The sequence below is a fragment of the Callospermophilus lateralis genome, unplaced genomic scaffold (assembly GCF_048772815.1).
Source record: "Callospermophilus lateralis isolate mCalLat2 unplaced genomic scaffold, mCalLat2.hap1 Scaffold_43, whole genome shotgun sequence".
Classification (NCBI taxonomy): Eukaryota; Metazoa; Chordata; class Mammalia; order Rodentia; family Sciuridae; genus Callospermophilus; species Callospermophilus lateralis.
Window position 1 is genome coordinate 12,938,438 of NW_027514380.1, and position 21,891 is coordinate 12,960,328.

General features: G+C 54.7%; 1 protein-coding gene across 1 annotated transcript; it reads left to right on the forward strand.

Moving 5' to 3' along the window:
- Positions 1–1,114: 1,114 nt before the first annotated feature.
- Positions 1,115–20,038, forward strand: LOC143389089 (protein phosphatase Slingshot homolog 1-like). The gene is given in 13 exon segments (XM_077108302.1): positions 1,115–1,170; positions 2,135–2,203; positions 3,095–3,160; positions 5,874–6,068; positions 7,294–7,387; positions 8,724–8,873; positions 11,059–11,105; positions 12,664–12,810; positions 14,049–14,249; positions 15,978–16,452; positions 16,454–16,495; positions 16,497–16,529; positions 18,812–20,038. Coding segments are annotated over 13 exon segments (2,802 nt in total).
- The last annotated feature ends 1,853 nt before the right edge of the window (positions 20,039–21,891 follow it).

The following is a 21,891-nucleotide window of genomic DNA, read 5'->3' on the forward strand; positions in this document are numbered from 1 at the left end:
GTCACAATTCTCTGGATTTCCTAAATTCTTGCTGCGAGATTTTGTTGCCTTAGCCCAAAAGAGGAAAAGCAGAGCATCGCCTCCCAGGGACCGTCCTTGGTCCCTGGTGACAGGGTGTCCAGGCGAGTGGTGTTAGAAAAAATCGTGTGGAAATGATAGCTGGTGCAGCTGGCATTGTCCCCGGAGTTCTAGATCTGCTCATGCCTCCTTGGGTGGACAGGTAGCCATCCCAGGGATCCATGTCTGGTTAATTGTCATTTGAGATTCAGGAACTTCTTGAGAGCCACACTGCTGTCCTCGTGCATTAGTGTCTGCCACCTGTAAAGGTCTGGGGCAGGCCCTTCTCCTGCCGGTGCCTCCATCCTGTGCAGGCCCAGCTGGCTTCTCCGTTTCCACCGCCTGGGCCCCAGGGTCTGGGAACCTGCTTTCTGGTAGAGTTGCCACACCCCACTTGACACTTCAGCGCATTCTTCCTCTAGGGAGACCCCTCCCCAGCTCCCATGTTATCCAATCCATAGACCCACCTCTGCTACAAAGACTTGGTGTTGGTCACTGTGGGACCAGTGGAGGCACAGTGGCACCTACAGGGTGTTAGAGGAGTTGTGGGGTGGTACAGTCTTGTGGTCCCCTGTCTGTGCTCTGGGCTCTAGTTCAAGGCTGTGAACAGAAGTCCTCTGTGGAGCCGGCACAGTGGCTTGGAGGCTGAGGCAGGAGGATGGTGAGTTCAAAGCCAGCCTCAGCAAAAACAAGGCCCTAAGCAGCTCAGGGAGGCCGTCTCTAAATAAAATACAAAATAGGGATGGGGATTCGGCTCAGTGGTTGGGGGCCCTGAGTTCAATCCCCAGTTACCTGCCCCCCCCAAAAAAAAACACAAGTCCTCTATGGACTCTGACTGCTGCCAGCTTCTTACCCTATCTGGGCCCAGGGAGGACGGTTGAGGTGCCCCTTGTCCCATGCAGGCTGTGAGGGTTTCTGCCTGCCCTGGAGCCCCACCCAGCCTGGGCTGTGTGTGGCTGTCTGTGCTGTGACCTCTGTTCTTTGCTAGTCCCTGGCTTGTGTGCTCAGTGCCAAGGCCTGCCCTTTCAGGCCTGCCCACCCCAGGGCACCATCCAGAATGGCTGTGTATTGGCCCTTCCTGGCCTTGGTACAGCTGAGTATTAAGGACATATGGTGAGCCCATCAAGATTGAGCAGGGCCTCTGGGGGAGAGTTGGAGAATCGTCTCGGCCTGAAGACACTTGAAGGCCTTGTCACTCCTGCACATGGATTCTTCAGATGTGGAAGCAAGTGGTCAGGAGGAGGGGCCTGTGTGGTGGGGATGCTCTGGAGGGGGAACTGGCCTCGAGTCCCAGAGCCCCTGGTCCGGCGGAATCAGGTTACTCCCCGAGGGGGCTGTTGAGTGGCAGGTGCATAAGTCCAGGATCCTGGTGGCTGGCAGGGCTGGCCCCTGGCACGGTCGCTGCCGTTTCACACAGCTGTTTTAAATGCCCCGAGAGTGTTTCTGGTGATCTGAGGAACCCCTCTGATAAGCATCTTTGGTCTGCTTTTCGGTGGTGCCAGTCGCTAAATTTGACAAGTATCATTTCCCTGTTGGGATGGGCAAGACAAAACCAGATTCAGCCAGTTTGTAAGGTGGCAGCTGCACAAAGGGCGGTAAACAGAAGTCTGAAAGTACATTAATAGTAAGGTGGGCACTCGTCCACTCCTGCCCCGCAGGACAGAGGAGGCTGGGCGCCCACTCCTGCCCCCCAGGACAGAGGAGGCTGGGGCTGGCTCTGCCACCTGTCCAGGGGCCCTGGTTGGACGTGGCCCTCTGCCAGCACCATGCCAGCGTTGGTGGCTTCTCCGCTGCAGTGTGGGTGCAGACCAGTCGTCTGCTGCCCATACCCCACACAAAAATGGTGCGGCCATTGGTGCTCCCCTAGCAGGGCCACCCAGACCCCTGTCTTCTAGAATTCAGTTGTAGAGGACTCTTCCCGGGCACCGAAGACTTCTTCCAAATACAGGCCAGCAGCCCATCCCAATCGGGTGATGGCTGTCTGGGAGCCAGACAGGCTGGGTAGTGGGACTGAGGGAACACTGGGCCAGTGCCTGGGTGGACACTGACTCCAGGTGTCTTCTATCCCATGATCTAGCAAAAGCTGTACCATCGGGATGGTCCTGCGGCTGTGGAGGGACACGAAGATCCACCTGTTTGGAGATGGGTAAGGACCGCTCAGAAAGACCCTCTCTGTGTCGGCACTGAGGCCCAGCCGGCCGGCAGCCTGGGGTCGACTTTATTAGGAGGGTAGTGCTGGGGTCCAGGGAGCCCCAGGGGAGCATGCGTTCTGGAGGTTCTCTGAGGGAGCTTGGGTCAGGCAGCAGCGGAAGCCTGCTGCAGGTCGGCTGGGTGACGCTCAGGAGCAGCCATGTGCTGCCCCGCAGCCACTCCCCTTGGGCTCAACGCGGGGCCACCCTGAAGCTCCCAGAGGGGTGTGATGCAGCTGGAGCTCCCGTCTTGGGGTGCGGGAAGACACCTGCCAGTTTGGGACTTCAGAGGAGGACGCCAGGGGCCTGGGCAGGTAAACAGGGCTGGAGGCTCCAGGCACCTTTTCTCCTGGGGCAGCGAGGGCTCAGGATGTGCGGGCAGGAGGGAGGCAGGCGGTCACTCCTGCACATGGATTCTAGGCTGTGGAAGTGGCTCCCTGGAGAGGACTGGAAAGGACAGACATTCATTTGGTTGAAGTAGTGGGATCATAGGACACTTTTCCTTTTTAAAATTTTGTTTTCCATTAATATGTTTTCATGTAATTAAAAAAAAGTATCGATGAGTGTGTGGTGCCAGAGGGAGCAGGTGGGCAGGGTCAGTTATGGAGACAGATGACACCAGGCGCTGTCCTGGCCCTGCATGGTGATGCACTTTGAGTTTTGGGAGTGTCATCCTGCTGGGTGGGGAGCACCCCCTCCTGGCTTGCCTTTGGCTCACCTCACACCATGCCTGACGGTGGAGCGTGCTCTTCCCCAGTCCCTGGCAGGACTGCTCTGCCGCTGGGGGGGATCTGACCACAGGGTCCGACCCTCCCCACAGTTGCCCTTCTTCTTGTTCTCATCCTCAGTGGGTTCAGCGTGAGCACGGCAGGGAGGATGCACATATTCAAGCCCGTGTCTGTCCAGGCCATGTGGTAAGTGTGTCTTCAAGGACCCCATCCCCTAGGCAGGGTGCTTCTAGCGACACCATGAACAGCAAGACCCCCATTCAGCACACACTGGTGATCCCGGGAGGCTGAGTTCAAAGTTCAAAGCCAGCCTCAGCAACTTAGTGAGGCCCTAAGGCCTCACTAAGGAACTCACTAAGGAACTTAGCAAGACCCTGTCTCAAAAAATTAAAAGGGTTGGTCATGAGGTTCAGTGGTTAAGTGCCCCTTGGTACCAAAAAAAATAAAGAAAAGAAAGGAAGAATGAAAAACTCTTTCTGAGGAACCTGTTGGGGAGGAGGAATAGCAAGGGTGGGCGGCGTCATGGTATGTGATGTGCCTGTGAGAATCGCCACAGTGACCTGTTGTTGGGATCACAGCCTGTATGACAGACATCACTAGTAAAGCAATGAGAGAGAAGCCCTGCTCTCCCAGGCCAGAGCTGGGGCATGCCCAGCAAATAGGCTCAAGAGGGCCGTGCCATTGGAACTGTGTTTTAAGCGTATAATTCGGTGGCGTAAAGCCCCTTCTCAGAGCTTCGTGGCCGTCCCCATCACAGAGGGAGCTCTGTGCTCGCTTCTCCTTCCCCAGGCCTGGCAACCCCCATTCTTGTTGCCCCAGTGGATTCGTCCTTTCTAGGAAATTCATAAGCAGAATCATCAATGTCCCTCTGTGTCCCACTTGCACTTAGCATGCAGTTTTTAGGGTCATTCATGTTACCACGTCTGCAGAATTCCATTCTTTTTATAAGCTGAGTACTGTTCCCTGTGTGAAGGCACTGGTGGTGTTCACGTGACCAGCTCCTGCCCACAGAGGGTCAGTTCAGCTGTGTGATGGTTCCCATGAGGCCCTTCTTCTGTTCTTTTTGGTTTTTACCCAGAAGTGGAATTGCTAGGTCACGGGTTGCGTGGACTTTCTGGGAAAGCACCAGTTCTTCCCACCGTGCCTGAGCCGCTCATGTTCCCATCAGTAGAGCGCAGAGTTCCCATTTCTGCATTTCTTTATCACCTCCTGTCATTTATTTACCTGTTTATTGAGTCAGGGTCTTCGGATGTTGCCTAGCCTGGTCTTGAACTCCTGATCTTCCTGTCTCAGCCTCCTGGGGAACTGGGGTTATCAGTCATTTATCTTATTTTATTCTTTTAATTGGTTGTATGGACGCATGTCTGTGTGTGTGGGAATTAAACCCAGGGCCTTACATGCTAGGCAGGTGCTTTACCACAGGGCTAAACCCTAATGCTTTCTATTTTATTTTTGAGCTAGGGTCTTGCTGGCCTTGAGCTTAAAACCCTCCTGCCACATTCTCCATGGAGCTTGGGTTATAAGCGTGTTCCACCAGGCCCATCTCACCAGTTTTTACATCTCATACTCACCGTCTTAGCAGCTGTGAGGTGGTACCTCACTGTGCTTTTGGTCGTCTCTTCCTGAGGATTCTTGAGCATTTTTCATGCACTTATTTCCCATTGTATGTCTTTATCGGAGGACTGCCTATCCCAGTCCTTGGCCTAGGTTTTTCTATATTGTCATCTTGCCTCTCTCTATGGGCTCTTGGCAATAAAATGTCACCTGGCATTAGTCCACTTAATCCCCGTGCCTGGCACGTAGTAGCTGCTCAGCATGTGCAGTCGAGGAGCAGCACTTTGCTGGACATGGAGCATCTGTTGGGAGTGGTCACAAGACTCATCTGGTGGGAGTGGTCACAAGACTGACTTGTTGGGTTCGGGGCCACAGCACATGGACAAGTTACCTGATACCTGGAGCGCTGGGCAGGTTCTCCCAGGTGTCGAGTCACTGCAGGGCCCAGGTCTGGCCCTAAATAATTTACTCTTCAGGCAAATGAAAAATAGGCCCACGCGATTTTTCAAAAACTCTGGGACCAGAACTAAATTTAGTAACATTCAGCTCAGGTTAATCTCCTCAGCCAGCCTGGGGACAGTGGGCCAGATTGGGTGTCTTACACCCAAGACAGGGTCACTCTGGCAGTTCCCCTTCAGGGCCTCTGCCACCCTTTGCTGGTTCCTAACTCGCCCCACTGCGGAGGACCTTCAGCCTGGGCTTCTGGTGGACGAGGTGAACTACATTGTCAGTGTCCCTGTTTCTGTCCCCTCCGCCCCTCACACCTCCTTTCCTCTGGCTTCCACATCCAAACGGGCTGCTCCGCGCCTATCCTCAAGGAGTCTCCCTCTGAGTGATGGTCACATGGAGGGCGACCATGTGGGATGCAGCCAGATTTCCTTCCTGCGGTCCCCACACTCAGGGTCACTGTGACTTGCGAGGTCACCCGTGATTCTGTGGTTAATCAGTGGAACGTAAAGCAACGTGTGAGCCTGTGTGTTTGGGAGTCGGGAAGTTTGGGCTTGACTTTTGTCCTGTGGTGCTGGTGGAGCCAGGGACCTGCGCGTGCTCCGCTGAGGTACCTCCCGCCCCTGGGTTTCTGTTCTGGTCTGTCTTTCTCTGTTTCTGGACAGTGATGGACATTCCCCCACTGTGGGCTCAGCAGAGGTGAATGTGCAGAGGCTAGCTCTGGGACCTGGCAGCTGTCTGTCTCTGGCTGCCACGTGTCACCCACTTGCCCTCATATGTAAGCAGGACTCCGGGAGCTAAGTCCTCGTGAACTGGCCCCCGCCTGCCCCGGTGAGCCCTCCTGGGAAGGGAGGCCGTGCTTCTCCTGGTTTCCTGACCTGGCCTTCTCCCCACCCAGGTCAGCCCTGCATGTGCTCCACAAGGCCTGCGAGGTGGCCCGAAGACACAACTACTTCCCAGGGGGTGTGGTGCTCATCTGGGCCACCTACTACGAGAGCTGCATCAGCTCCGAGGAGAGCTGCATCAATGAGTGGAACGCCATGCAGGACCTGGAGTCCACGCGGCCTTATTCCCCAGCCCTGTTTGTGGACAAGTATGTGCGTCACCTGCCCAAACACCTCCCTGCAGCCCTGGGCCAAGCATTTTCTTCCCAGAACCAGCTTCTAAAATGGGGCTTCTAGGAGCCGCGCATTTTAGTGCAGCCTGTCATCCCAGCAGCTCGGGAGGTTGAAGCAGGAGGATGGCGAGTTCGAAGCCAGCCTCAGCAAAAGTGAGGCCCTAAGCAACTCAGTGAGACTCTGTCGCTAAATAAAGTACAAAATAGGGCTGGGGTGTGGCTCAGCTGTTGAGGGCCCCTAAGTTCAATCCCCGGTACCAAAAAAACAAAACAGCTTCTAACCTGGGACCCTGGGAAGCCTGGCTGTGGGGAGAGTTTGTGACACACCTTAAAAATAATAGATGAATTTGGGGAGTGCACTTCTGGGGAACGAGTCCTCGCTTCCATCAAACCCCCAAGGGAATGAGCTGCCCCGCTCACCCCCTCCTGATGATGCTCTGCGTCTGGGCCTTTCCTCTGTCAGTTGCAGTTCCTTAAGTCCCGAAAGTCACTTCCTCTGCTCTAGGAGAGTCATGCATGTGACTCCTGCTTCCTTGGGTCCTTCTGTCCCGAGGGCAGCACCCGTTGGCAGCAGGGACAGTGAAGCACGTGGCCTTTGTGTGTCCGCTGGCACACCACTGGGCCTGAGTCTGATTTGAGAGGGGAGCTGTTCCCTCCTGGGTCAGGGCCCACTCCCCTGCGTGTTGTGTCCCTGGGACGCTGCATTCTGAGGACTGTACAGAGCAGAGTGGCCCAGATGACTGGAGGTCCAAGGAAATGGAACGGACGAGGAGAAGTATCGAAGCTTAGGGATTTGATGGGGCCTCCTGGGAAGAAGGCTCACCCTGACCCATGTGGCCCAAGAGCTGTTCATGCTGGGCTGGGCTGGGAGGCCTGGACCTTCACTGTGAGGAGGAGGTGAGAAGCACAGCCGGTCGAGGCTGCCCACCCCATGTGGCCAGGCAGAGGCAGAGACCCAGTGGTGTGGGACTGCTCCCCTGGCAGGTGCAGAGTCCTGCTCTAAGAGTCTGTGACACCGACATGGGGAATGAGTGAGTGGGTTTCCAAACCTCCCGACGTGCTGTTCAGGCGGGCGCCAGTGCCTCTGTGACCGGAGAACATGCACACCGAGAGCCGACCTCACTAGTCTCTGCCCAGTTCCTGCGACCTGGGACCTGAGCGTCCGTAGCCGCACACCTTCCTAAACAGCATTTTTCTCCAGGCCAACTGAAGGGGAGAGGACCGAGCGCCTCATCAAAGCCAAGCTGTGGAGCATCATGATGAGCCAGGATCTCGAAAACGTCACCTCCAAGGAAGTAAGAGCCCTCTTCCCAGAGCTCCTTCCCTGGCGGGGGGCGGGCAGCGGCAGCAGGCCAAGACCTGTCCCCAGACACACTCCTCTCGGCCTCCTTCTGCCCTGGCAGCCGGGCTCAGCGGGAGGTCACAGGCCTGGGTCAAACTAATGTGAGGGCAGGATCACCATTTACTGGCTGTGTGGCGTGGATGTGTTTCTGGAGTCCTCGGAGCCTCGCCTGTGTCACCTTTGGTCACGATTTCCATGAGGTGCTTGGTTTGCACCCGGAGCGGGTAGCTCAGGCCCTCTCCCTCTCCTCCCCCGCTGCCCTGTGCTGGACGTGAGTCCAGCTGACTTCTTCTTGCTTGGGACCGCAGCCGACCAGCAAGGTGTCTTCTGTCCACCTTTTAATGTTTTCCTGGATCACTTTTAAAATTTTGTTTGTTGCTTTTTATCTGTTGTTCCAGGAATGCAATGAATTATGACAGCAGCTTAAACTAGGTGTTTTCTGTCTTCTTTTTTTAGTACTAGGGATTGAATCCCATGTGTTAGGCAAGCACTCTACCACTGAGCTACATCCGTAGCCCCCTTTTTAAAATTTTCAATTTTGACATGGAATCTTTCTGAGTTGCCCAGCCTGGCCTCAAACTTGCAATCCTACTGCCTCAGCCTCCCAAGTAACTGGGATTACAGGTGTGCACCATTGTACCTGGCTTAGTTAATACGTTTTCAAAAATCACGTGGTGATGCTTTCCAAAGCAAGAAGAAACTGACTTTAGATTCTCATTAAGGTGTGTTTTGTTATTTAATTGTTAAAGTATAAGTGGTTGGCCAGGCATGGTGTTGCACGCCTGTAATCCCAGTGGCTCAGGAGGCTGAGGCAGGAGGATCGAGAGTTCAAAGCCAGCCTCAGCAACTTAGCAAGGCTCTAAGCAATTCAGCAAGACCCTGTCTCTAAATAAAATATAAAAAAGGGCTGGGGGTGTGGTTTAGTGTTTAAGCACCCTGGGTTCAATTTCTGGTACAAAAACAAACAAACAAACAAACAAGTGCTTCAAACTCAGAAAAGATCCCTTGGAAATGACATTCCTTGTTCAAAATAATAAACGCCCCCCAGTAGGGTTTACCTGGAGCCTGGGTCATCCACATCCCTCCCACAACACCTGGGTGCTGTGGATGCCTTCCTCTGGACACAAAAAAGAAAACTGCACACTTTTTGAAAACTGCTTCAATTTGTTTAAATTAATCACATTTAAAGCTAATTATGACTTAATTGTTTGGAGGTGGGCAACGTTTTTTATTTGTTTTTTCCTTTTTTTTTTTAACAAATCACTTTTCCTGACTTTCTCATGCCACAGATCCATAATGAGTTGGAGAAACAGATGAACTGCAACCTGAAAGAGTTCAAGGAGGTCATAGACAACGAGATGCTGTTCATCCTGAGGCAGATGGACAAGCCCTCCCTCATCTTCGACCATCTTTATCTTATAAGAGGCACAGCCATGGCAGTACCCGGTCTGAGGTCATAAGGCAGATCTCCTGGTCTGGCGCTCGCAGCAGGTCGGAGGGAGGAGGCAGGCAGGGTGCCAGCTCAGGCAGCCCCGCCCTGGCTCGAACCCCCTTGCCCAGCTGCAGCCCGTGGTCTGCTCTGTGGGGTATCTGAGAAATGGCTCCAGCTGAGCTGCGGGGACTGGTCTAGGCACACCTGGCAGTCACCTGGCGAGTGTCTCCAGACCTTCAGTGCCCTTTGTCTTCAGTCACTAACACACAGGGCCCACCCAGATACCCTCAAATGGTTCATGGGCCATGAAAACCCAGCTGGTGGTGGGCACGTGCCCACTGAGCCCCAGCATCATGCCCAGGCAGGATGGTGCTGACGGCTCCTCCGCTGCCCTGCCCACAGCCCGTCAGGAGAGTCACCTGGTCACAGAGGCTCTGCACAGGGTGTGCAGACTCCTCGCCCCTCCGGCTCCTGCTCCCGGGTCCCCACACCGTGAGTCTCCACACAAGGCAGTTGGCCAGTGCTCAACGTCGGAGACTCTGGAGGATGGCCTTGCTAAAATTAGATGGGAGGCTGCGGTGGAATGCAAGTCCCCTCCTGCCTCACCTGCTCTGTGACCTGGAGCAAGTCTCTTTCCCCTCTTTTTCTGGCTCCTTCATGATTGTGAGGATTCAGTATGATGCCTGTTGAAGGCACTGAGTGCCGTCTCCTTGGACACTGTTGTACACAGCAGCCATGAGTTGAGGAAAAGTGCTCCCAGGAAGCCAGGGGAGGGGGTTCCTGCTGCAGATGCAGTGGCTGCTCCCCGCCTGCAGGAGTGGCCTGAGCTCTGGTGTCTGTCGGGATAGCTACACAGATGGGGAAGGTGCGGTGCTCACAAGACTAACCCTCCTGTGCTGGTGGGCTTCCTATTTGTGTGTTTTGACAACTGATGGGTGACAATGGGGCTCTGCCTGGGAAGGTCCAAGGTAATGCTGGGCCCTGACCCTGTCCTGGTGAAACTGACATGGGCCACTCCCCCTGTCTCTCCACAGGTGATGGTCACAGCTAGGGGGTGCTCATGGCCTTCTCAGAGCCGTGGTTATTTTTTCGGTGTGGTTTGGTACTTTATGTCACTTTTTCCGTGAGAAATATTAAAGGAATATTTTTCCATGAGAAATATCAAATACCAGAGTGCAGCCGCCCGCACATGGCCAGCCAGGCCCCACACTGGAGGGCCCGACCAGGAGCTTAGGAGAGGGGCATCAAGGAGACTGAGCCCTGGGTGCCTCTGCCCTCTGTGACTCTGCATCCTCCAAGTCACCTAAGAACAAAGTGGTCATTTTTGCTTTTATTCCCTTTCATGTTGTTTGTGTGTCACGGGGTTCATTTTTGAACGATGGCATTTTTAAAGTATTAAAAAGAATTAAATGAACACATGTTGTAGAAAGTTGGAAAAATAAATCCATCTAAAGAAGAAACAAGCACTCCTACACCAGAGCTGGTCTCTGAGCAGTCTGTATCCACTTCCTGTCCTCTGTGTTTGGGGCATCTGTCTGGGATTTTTCAGGGCTGGGCCTTGAACTCAGCCTCCCAGCGTTTCAAACACGAGAGGGAGATGGTCACGCGGTCGATGTGCCCCTGTGCTCTGCTTTCCTTTGTTTTTTTTATTTTTTGTTTTCCTCACGTGGTATTTCCCTGGGCCACTGAACAGCCTCCAAAAGGCCGCTCATCTTGACGGCCCTGTTGTAAGGAGATCATAGATCTGTCGGCCTCTTCCTGTTGGACCTGTGGGCTGTTTCCACTGTTTCATCCTCGTCCGTCTCTGAGTTCTGACCGTTTCCTCAGGGAGCTTTTTGTAGGTGGAATTACTGGGTCACAGGATAGGAACATCTGAACTATTGCCAGAATGCTTCCCAGATAAGGGACATGATGCCCACTGTCCTTAGTGGTGAGGAGGTCACGGTCCCAGCCTCCATGACAGGACCCCACCATGGTCCCTGGGAAGGAAGCAGTTTCCTGGACTCGCTCTCTCCCCAAGGCCAAGGACCACACTCCCCCTCACTGTCGCCTCTTGATCTGTGAGGGCCTTGGGCACCCATGGGGGTTTATGAGCCGGCAGACCCACCGTCCAGTGTTGGGCACCTGTGCCTCCACAAGCAGCTCCAGGGCTAACTGTGACACTCACGGGGTTTGTGTGATCTGTCCCCCAGGGCTCTGAATGGAATGTGTCCTATCTGGAGGAGCTGCAGGGCTCAGGGTGAGTCTGTTCCTCTTGTCTTCCCCTGTCCTTCCAGGCAGCTTGGGAACGCCCACCTCTATTGCAGAGGTGGCCCGGGCTCCACTCTGATTGCCTGCACCCTGGTCTCTGAAGTGGCTGGAGGGGCTAATTTGAATAGCTAAACAGATGTGCTTCAAAATGCCATGTTCTGAATAATTCATGTATCTGAGATCTTGTGAAGTCTGTGATTGTGTGGGTCACGAGCAGCCTCCTAAATCACACTCCCGTGGCACATCCGAGAGCCTAGACCCAACAGGCCCTGGGCTCACCCCGCCCCACTGCCCTGCAGAGCTAGCTGCTGCTGCTCCTTGCATGGCCGCACATCTCTGTGGGCTGTTGGGCCACTCAGCAGCCCTGACACCTGGCCCATTCCTGGTTCTGTTGGAGTTACACCTCTGGGCCTGGTGGGAATCTTGCAGCTCAGTAGCCAGGGTCTCTGAGAATGCTCAGCTATAAGAGTGAAAAATGTTTAAACCTAGACCTTCAAGAACAGATGTCTGCACTTAAAAAAAAAAAAAAAAAACAGCCACAAAATCACCATTCTCTGGGTCTGACATGATGGCATTCTTAAATTACCACATTTGAAAACCAAGACTAAACAAATCTTAAAATATATCTTTAGAACTGCTGGTTAAGATGGGTTCTTTCAACGGAGTGTTCTTCACATGTGGTCTGGGACCTTGTATGCTTCTGTCTTGCTGGGAATCAATAGATGACACTTAAAGCTCTTGGACTGCATGATAAGTATTCACTTAAGAAACTGATTTGAGATGTTTCCTAACTCCCGAAATTATTTTGGTCTTCTAGAAATGAAAATACTGATTAGGTTAGAGAACTACAGAATCTGGGTCAGCAGACTCCTCAAATTCTTATTTATTTATATCTTGCCTTGTTTCAAAAGGCTTTAAGACTGTTCCCAAGAACTTAAATAATGGATGGTTTTATTCTGCTTTTTAACTATTTAAGAGTGTAGATTGTTGGGAGATTGATTTTTTAATGCCACTGTATACTACTGATAGTTATAAATTTTGAAACTTTAAGGAATTTAGAAATGTATTTAAGAGACATGTTTACTTTCCATAGTTAAGATTGCTAAACAATGCTTCAAACTGAGTTTTCTTTTTTATAAGACCTTTCTAATCAAGGCACTTTTTGGTTTTGTGTGTATATGTATAATACATTCTCATTTTGTACAGGAAATACAAAAAAAAAAAAAAAATTCCCAGTGCTGATGATTGAACACAAGGCACCCTACCACTGAGCTATACCCGACCCTTTTCAATTTTGAGACAGGGTCTCACTGAGTTGCTCAGGCTGGCCTGGAACTTGCCATCCTTCTGCCTCAGCCTCCTGAATCTTGGGGATTGCAGGCAAGCGCCAGTGCACCTGACAGAAATTCAATATCAAGGAAAAGCAGACGTCCCACCAGGAGCATGTGCCTCATGTGTATTTCTTTTTCTCTGCTGGTGTTGTGTTGCTTTATTTTCGTGGTCCCTCCTTTTCATCCTCCACTTTTTGTATATCTGTCTCACTGCAGGGTTGACTACAGTTTAAATGTCACTCGAGAAATAGACAATTTTTTCCCTGGCTTGTTTGCATATCATAACATCCGAGTGTACGACGAGGAGACCACGGACTTCCTTGCCCACTGGAACGAAGCATATCACTTTATAAACAAAGCCAAGTAAGTGGGCGGGGCCTGTGGGGGGGGCAGGGGCATGGCTCCGCAGAGTGGGGCTGGGCGGGCCGGAGGCTGCTGGCTGAGGACACCTTCTTGTCCGGGGACTTTTGGTGTTGGCTGCAGAACCCCAGGCACCAGAGGGGACAGCGGGTGCTGGTCTCCTCTGGGTGGCTCCCTGGCAAACTCCTTCTGTCCTGGTGGCATGACCCCGTTGTCATCTGTGTTATTCTAGGCAAGGACTCAGCACCAAGTGCATGTGGAAGCTTTTCCTGGGTGGGAAGAGCTGGGGAGGGTGACCTCAGGGCTCTGCGCGACTCCCCAAGTAAAGTGTTTCTGTATGCTTAGCACAGGCAACAGGGGGGCTGGCCTGATGCCCCTAGACAGGGTTCCCACCATGTTCCCACCCTCCTTCTGTCCCCACCTTATTCCCTTGCAGAACGGCTGTCTTACTGAAGTCAACAACAGAGAGGGCTCTCCCTTGGAGGTGCTCTCAGGGAAGCTCCCCCTTCCTTCGTACCCCTCCAGCCAGAGCTGCATGTCCGTCCTTATCAAATCCTCACTCTCTTTAAGCCTGGGGTGCAGAAAACAGCACCTGCTCCCCCCGGGGTCGTCTTCTGGACTGATGAGTTTGGCCCCTACAGCCTGGTGTCCCCAGGTGTTCTCCAAGGTGATGTGTAGAGCGTCCCAGTTCCTGGCCCTTTTGTAGCTGTCACTCAGCTGCACCTGGGCCTGAGCTGCCTCCTGACCCGGGGCAGGTCGGCCCATCTCTGTCTTGGCTGAGCCCTGCTCTTCTTGCCCCTGGGCCTGTGTCTGGCGAGCATCTCACTCTCCCCATGCAGTTCCGCTTGGCTGACCCCGTTTTGTACAGCAGCTCATTCACTGTCTGCATTTGCATGAGCGGCTGAGTGGCTTGTGTGGCTGTCTGCTTAGCTGCCCGGTCCTTCCCAGGAAAGGGCTTTTGGTGGCCAGCCTGTCCCAGTGACTAAAGGGTCCACTTTATGTCTGAAAGCAGCTGCCTTTGGAGCTGTCCCGCAGCAGGCCAGGGCCAATTGACCCTGACTTCCTCCTGTGTGCTAGTCGGTTTCTCAGCTGAGTTATTTTCCTTAGAGGGCATATGGAATCTGCTCCCTGACATTCCAATAGGATTTGCACCACGAGACAACTTCGAGACAACTTTGGGGCTTATAAATTCAGTTGCTGAAGACTCCAGTACTTTGTTCACACCACTCCCTCCCCTGCAGGTGGAACCACTCCAAGTGCCTGGTCCATTGCAAAATGGGGGTTAGCCGCTTGGCATCCACCGTCATCGCCTATGCCATGAAGGAGTTCGGCTGGCCCCTGGAGAAAACCTACAACTACGTGAAGCAAAAGCGAAGCATCACATGGCCCAACGCAGGCTTCATGAGGCAGCTTTCTGAGTATGAAGGCATCCTGGACGCAAGGTAGGTGCCTCCTGGAGAGTTGGGGCGGGGCAGACTGAGCACAGCGCCCTGTGGCCACACTGGCCAGCCTGCTCTGTGTCCCAGAGTTCTCCCGTTGGCCAGCGGCTTCTTTAGCTGTCACAAATGCCATTGTTTGCATTGTTTGGGCTTTGATGAGTAGTTTCCAGGAGGGGTCTGTTTTGGCTTTGTTGGCACGCACACAAATCTTGTTTTGCTGCTGGAGGGAATGGGGCCTAACTTCCCATCTAGGGCCCAGCCTGCTGTGTGGTGGGCATGTGCCTGTCCTGTTTCCTGAGCACCTGCTTTGTGCCAAGGCCTGCGAGCCAGTCTCCCAGCAAGGCAACCCCAGGACAGCCCGAGTGATTGGCCAGGTTCCACCACCAGCCAGCTGGGTGATCAGGGATGCTGGTCAATTTCCCTGGGCCTCAGCACCCTCGTCTGAGCTAAGAGCTAATCCCACCTGAATGTCACTGCCACAGGCTGTGGTCATCCCTTAGAAAATGAAAAGTGGAGTCACTATAGGTCTAGCAGATCACAGAAGGACTGAAAGACTCAGAGATTTCTACCCTCAGGGCAGCAGCATTATCCATGGTGGCCAAAAGGTGGGGGCAGACCGGGGGTCTTCAGCTTGAGAGCGTATAAGTACGTGGACCATCTCTCTGTCTTACAGTGGAAGGCAAGGGTAGCTGGGTGAGGTGGCAGATGCCACCAGGAAAGGGCTTTCTGTGATCCCAGTACTAGAGGCCGAGCGGGCAGGTCCTTGGAGCCCAAGAGTTCAAGGGCAGCCTGGATACCATAGCAAGGCCTCACTCAGTTAGCAATGACCACACCTCAGAGAAACCTCTTTGGCTATGAAGCTGCCACTGCACAAAGCCACAAGAGCTGTCTCAAAAAGAAAAGAAAGAAAGAAATTCTGGCACCTACTACAGTCTGGGTGGACCTTGGGGCATCATGCTGAGTGAGACAGGCCAGTCACAAGAAGGCATTCTATTCTGCAGAACCCCATTTGTAAGTGGCCCAGAGTGGTCAGATTTGAAGAGAAAAGCTGGGATCCTGGTGGCAGGGGCTAGGAAGGACAGCGCCGTGTTTACTGGGTGTGGCATTTGAGTTTTGTAAGGTGACAGGAACTTCGGGAACAGATGGGGGTGGTGACTGCAGGGCCAGGGACATGGCTATTACACAGCTGAGTGGGACACTTCAGATGGTCAGGTGGCAGGGTTTACGGTTCTCTTAAAGCATTAGAAATCGTCCCATGATCTCTGACCTGCACAGATATCCACGATTTTCTGGGACCTTTCCAATCATTTTTATGTGTTTCCTGTGGACGTAGTTCTGTCGGGTCAGTCAAGCTCTAGTACTTTCTTCCCTGACCCCCTTGATGTCCTTGCAGTGTGGGTGGGAGGGAGAGTGTTCTCCTGCCACAGAGAAACCTAAGTGGCACGATTACGCTCACACGGTGAGCAGGGACCAAACACCAGGTCGGTTACCATTCAGGCAACCTTGGCATGTCTGCCATCCCTTGGTACAGGCACATACGTGTGCAGCTTCCGGTGCAGCCGTGGTGACTCGGGGTCCTCGCACACCTTGACAGTGATGGCAAGAGGCATGACCTAAGCAAGGCAGAGCCATCCCGGCACCCCGCTGACCTTGGACTGTGCCCACTGTCCCCTGTCGGGACCTCTGGGGCTGTCCCCTGCACTCAACTTGCTCTGCCCTCTCTCCTCGCAGCAAACAGTGGCACAACAAGCTATGGGGCCAGCAGGTGGATAGCAGCCTCCAGCCACCTCCTGAAGACCCTCCAGAGCCTGGCGACTTCCTGACAAAGACCCTGGATGGCACTCCCAATGTCCCATTGCCCTGCTTGCACAACGCTGCCCAGATCGGGCTCCAAGGAAGCTGGGCCCCAGGAGGGCCTGCTCTCCCCTACTGTTTCCAGAGGCTGTCAGACCCCCTCCTGCCTCCCCCTCCTGAGGACGCTGGCAGCGTGGTGCACCTGGAGGATCTCAAGAGGGACGCCCTGTTGGAGGAAGAGGCCCACAAGCCCGCCAGACACCCCCAGGATGGCACTGGACTCTTCGAGAAGGATGTGAAGAAGAAACTAGAGTTTGGGAGCCCCAAAGCCCAGAGTGGCCCCTTGTCCCAGGTGATGGAGAGGGAAGAGGGCCCGGGCGCAGGGAGGTGGGGGCGGCCCACGGCCCGCCTGGCCTGAGCGGGGCTTCCTGGAGCAGTGCAACCTCAACAACAACAACCAGCAAGAAGAGCTGCCCCCAGGACTTGGAGGTAGGCGGAGTGACTCTGGGCTGCGGGGGAGGCAGCATGATCGGCCGTGTGACTCGGGGTCCTTGGGGAACAATCTGCACCCCTGCAGCCGTCTTTGCCCCAGGCACCTTATTGGCACCTGGAGCAGGGCCGCCAACTCAGGTTCTTTTTCCTTATGTAAAATGTAAAACAACCTGTCGCCCACTTCACATGAGCTGAGGCAGAGCTCTTCTCCTGTCGCCTCACCCTCCCACACCTCCTCCCTCGGGACTGTTTTAAAACAAGTTCCCGGGTGTCAACATTGCTAAGTGCTCTATGTGTAGCAGAGCCACAACACTGTCACCCCCTTTAAATGTGCCTGATGTCTTCAGGCGTCTGATATTCAGTTCACGTCCCAGTGCGTGACACCAGCGCCACTGTCTCCATGGCTGTGGTACTTGGTGGATCATGTGGAACACGGCTGACCTCTGCCCATCTCTCAATCAGGTCACCCCTGATTCCGCCCCCATCTACCTGCACCCTAAGCGGGCAGCAGCCCAGGAGTGGGGACTGGCTTAGTGGAGGTGTGCAGTTGGCAAACTCCAAATCAAAAAACTTACCCCCAACCAGGTAGGATTCCAGGTCCCCCCACACTCACGACTCCCCTCTGAGAGGAAACACCCATCAAGACAGGCGACATGGGACCACTCTGCAGGACAGTGGTGCCACCAGTCAGCTCACATGGTGCTAAGTCACTGGCCCAAGAAGGGGAGGGGCTTAGCTGGGTGGGTAGATTGTGAATGTGACATCATCTAGGAAACAGGACCTCCAGAACCCCGAGACGAGCATCCATTCCCGTGTCTGACCCCCACTTACCATGGTGCCTGGCCAGCCGGGGGTAGGGCGCACTCAGATGGCCCCCGCGCACCTGCAGCTCACCGGGGCGAGTGGAGAGTGAACACATAGGGATGTGGCGAGGCGTGCCGCAGGCGGTCAGCATGCCGACAGATGGGCTGTGGCCTGATGGAGGGGAGCAGCTATGCAGGGAGCCAGGGGAGGGACTTCACGTGGCAATCATGGCCCCTGCACACCTGCTGAGCCCACCCTGTGCCCCATTGACTCTGAAAGGTGCCCTCACACCTGCTCCCAGCCCTCCACAGTGGATTTCCTTGCAGATGTGAGAAGAAAGAACGTGGGAGCACTTTGGTTAGAGCTTGAGAGAAAATTCTGGTTCAAGAATCAGGCCTCGTTATGGTCGGGATCCCTGAGATTGTCAGACTGAGGGTCAACTGGTGGTCCCAGAAGCCGACCCAGGGTTCCCGGCAGAGAGACATCCTCTAAGAGGGCCCGCTCCCATGCCCACTGCACATCCCCTGCAGTCTCCAGGGCAGGGCCGGGTCTCCTCCAGTGCTGGGCCACCAGGACTTCCTGTCTTGGGAAACTGAGTCTGCACAGCTCTGGAGGTTCAGGGAGAAGCCCTCCTCCTGTGAGCACCTCCTCCAGCCCTAGGCCTGGAAGGCTTCATTTGAGACCATTTCAGAACCTCACGGGACAGAGTGCTGGTCCCCTCACCTGCCCTCCATCTCCCTGCCTCCACCTCAGCCCAGAAGAACAACTCCCGACTAGTCAGTCCTTTGGCACTTGAGGGGGTGAAGGGTGGTCCCACCTGACAGAAGACTCCGGATAGCAGAGGGTTTCCCTGGGAAACAGTGTAAATGGCATCTTCTGTGGGTCTGGTCAGGCCTGAAGGCACCTGTGTCTAGGTCTGGGTTGGGGTCTCCAAACGCTGTCTTTGCCCTTTGCTCCCTCTCTTGTAGAGACCTTACTAGTGCCATTCCTTTAGCTGGGCTGGACAGGAAGGGCTCCATCCAGGGGCTGCATGCTCCCCAAATGCAAATTATTTCTGCAAGGGGAAGACCCCTGGCTCTGCTTCTGCAGCCAACTCGCTATTTCACTTCGTTCTCAGTGCCATGAGCTGGCACTGAGCAGGGTAGGTGTCCTACTTCCCCAGGACACTGCAGCCTGTCTAAGAGGCACCCTGTGCAGGTGAGAAGGGAGGTTCCAGAGGCCCTGCCTCAACCCTCCTGGCCATGCGACCCAAGCTCAGGTATTGGGCCTCAGCTTCTGGGTCTTGGTTCTGTGTTACTGAGGCTTCTCTGACCTGCGTCGTCACAGTCAGGTGGATTCCAGGAGTTCTCGTTTCCCACTGACTGCAGTGAAGGGGTGCCCCTCCAGGGTCTGCCCCTGCACATCGCCTGCCCTCCTCCTGTGTCTGGTCCCTGGTTCACGGTGCTCCGTCTCACAATGTTCTTGTCCCCTTGCAGCACGATGCTATGTTTGGGATCCTGAACAAAGTGAAGCCATCCTATAAATCCTGTGCCGATTGCATGTACCCTGCAGCCAGCGGAGCTCCCGAGGCCTTCAGGGAGTGGTGTGAGGACCCAGGTGCTCCCACCATCTGCACCCAGCTGGCCTTCCTGCTCCACCTCACATCCTCCCCTGCAGCCCACATGTCCAGCAGGTCCCGAGGTCTGGAGAAGCCTGCCTCTGGCGTGGCTGATGCACCCTCCTTTCTACCGCCAGCAGGTTCAAGAAGACCTGATGCCAGCAGCTCTGGAGCCGCAGCTGCTCCGGAGCTAACAGGTAGCATTTTGGAACCTTCTAGAGAGACCCCCAGAGTCCTGCCAAAGTCCCTCCTGTTGAAGAATTCTCACTGTGATAAGAACCCTCCCACCATGGAAGTGGTGAAGGAAGAACTGTCACCCAAGAAAGATCCCAAGCCTGTGAAGGACCTGAGGCTTCTGTTCAGTAGTGAATCCGAGAAGCCCATGACCAACAGCTACTTGATGCAGCACCAGGAATCCATCATCCAGCTGCAGAAGGCCGGCCTGGTCCGCAAGCACATCAAGGAGCTGGAGAGGCTGAAGAGCTTGCCTGCAGACAGTGCCCCCAGCCGGGTGGAGGCCAGCATACCTGAGGAGAGCCAGGAGCCCACAGCCCCACAGGACCCTGGGCCCCCAGCTCTGCCCGGCCACGTGGGGGGTGACAAGAAGCCAGAAGCTACTCCCCAACCCGTGGAAGGAGCCTCACTGAAGAGCCCCCCGCCCCTTCCCTACTGCCTGGACCACTCCAGCACCTTCTCCAGAGACTTTCTGAGGACCATCTGCCACACCCTCACCTCCTAGTCCCTCAGCTCCAACATTACCCGCAGCTCCAGCAGTGACAGCATCCACAGTGTCCGTGGGAAGCCAGGGCTGGTGAAGCAGTGGACACAGGAGATCGAGGTGCGGGTGCGGCTGGTCGGCCTCACTGTATCTTCCCCCCTCAAGCGCTCCCACTCTCTTGCCAAGCTTTGGAGCCTCAACTTCTCCACAGAGGATCTATCCAGTGAGGCGGACGCCACCACCATCGCCGACTCCCAAGATGCCAAGTGGAGTGAACCCTACTGCCTGTTCGACCCCCAGGCCGTCCCCAGGAACCCGGCCTCCAAGCCATCAGGGAAATGCACCGCAGGAAACTTGAACAGCCCCTCCTGGGTGAGCAAAAGCTGACCCATGACAGACTCGTCATGCGATCCCTCCCTTGTCCCTCGTGGGGTTTGACCCGCCTCTTACATCTTGATTTGTCTTAAAGAACCCAAGTCACCTGAGTCTCCCGCTCTTGCCACGGAGAGGAGGAGACACGGCAGCACAGGAAGGAAGGGGAGGTGCCAGGTACGGGGATTTGTCAGAGACGCAGAACTCTGTCCCCAAGTCCCGGCTCTGAGAAGAGTACTGAACCAAGAAGACCACGTTCAGATATGCACACATCCAAAATGTTTTATTGCAACTTGCAAAAGAGGAGTCATGGTGACGCCACCGTCCCTTTGCCCACATTCCCAGCTCATCCCACCCTCAAAGACACTCGCCATGGCAGCCTAGTGCTACCTCTGTTCTCGCTGTGCTTTTTGTTTTTTTAAATATGATGATTCCCAGGGCTCATCCCAGGGAATGCTGCTGTCAGAAGGGGGTTTCCAGGGAGACTGGCTTTTCATTTTGTGGGGACCCCAGGAGCGCCACCGCCCTGGCTCTGGTGTGGCTGACGAGCATTGGGTTGGCACTGGGGTCAGTTGGGGAAAACGTGTGCAATACCCTCAGTGCCCCTATTTCAGGGACGAGGACCCCAGACCGCTGCTTCTCTGTTCCTGCTGCTGAACTGGGCGTGGTCAGGTTGGGGGGCTGCGGTTCTAGGAGGTAGATCCTCCCAGGAGCCCAGCCCTCAGGGTTGTTGGGTCCCATTTTCCAGTGTTTGGAAAGGGAAGGGATTTCAGGGGCAGAGACCTCTCCTAGGTCTTGCTCCAGGAGCTACTCGCTGCAGCTTCTCTGAGAGGAATGCCACTGGGAAGGACAGGAAGAGCGTCCTCGTCCTCGGTGTCTCCAGTCGCCACTTCCCGTGGGGAGAACTGCTTCCTGTCTTTCCAGTTCTCCAGCGCTGTGACAGAGGCAGTGACAGCCCAAGTCTCCTTGGGCTCCGCTCTGGGCAGTGGCTCGAGGAATCAGGTGAGTTCAGCAGCGCGTGTGACCCGGTCTGGGCTGGGTCCCGAGCGAGCGAGGAAAATGCGGGGACATCCTGAAGAGACAGAAGCAGCCTGGGAGCGAGGCAGGGGCTGGTGTGCAGCCCCCCCTCAGCTGAGAAGGGCTTTCACATTCTCTAAGGTTGTGAGACAAGAAACTAATGGTAGCAGGCACCTGTGGCCCCTGAAGCCCTGGGTGGGTACTGCCAGACCCTTTGTATAAACCACCCTGGTTTTATATGATGACATAGGGCAGCCCATGACCCTGTAGGAAAAAGTGGGACAAATTTGAAGTCCTCCTCTGGCTCTTGGACACCTCAAGCCAAACTCTCCTCCCCCCCATCTGTTCAGGCCTCACAGCCCACCCCCACCAGGGTCTTCCGTGGAGGATAGAGGAGTGTGTGGTGGGGGGATCACAGAAGCTTCCTGCAGTTCCATCTTGCCCTCGGCAGGATCATCTGGATATGCTCAGTGAGACCCAAAGCCTTCAGGGATGGCAGCCCCAAAAGCAGATGTGTGAGTCGCCATCTCCTGCTGGTGGGAACTGGGCCCAGAGCGGCTGTGCTGGAGGAGACCTGGCAGCTTCAGAGTCCAGGCCAGGCTTACTCCCCTGGGGCACAGGGTTCTGCAGACACCCTCTCCAGGGACTCTGTTCCCGCAGAGTGATTTTTTTGCAGTCAGCTGTTTTACTTTGTAGGGTTCCCCCCACCCCCCCGTCCAACTACTGTCAGTTACTCACTTAAAAAGGTGATTATCCACTTACACTTAAAACCGTGTGTGGTTTCCCCTCATCCTCAGCCAATAAAAACATAAAAAAAAAGTTCAATATGTTTTGCCACATCCAATTTCACG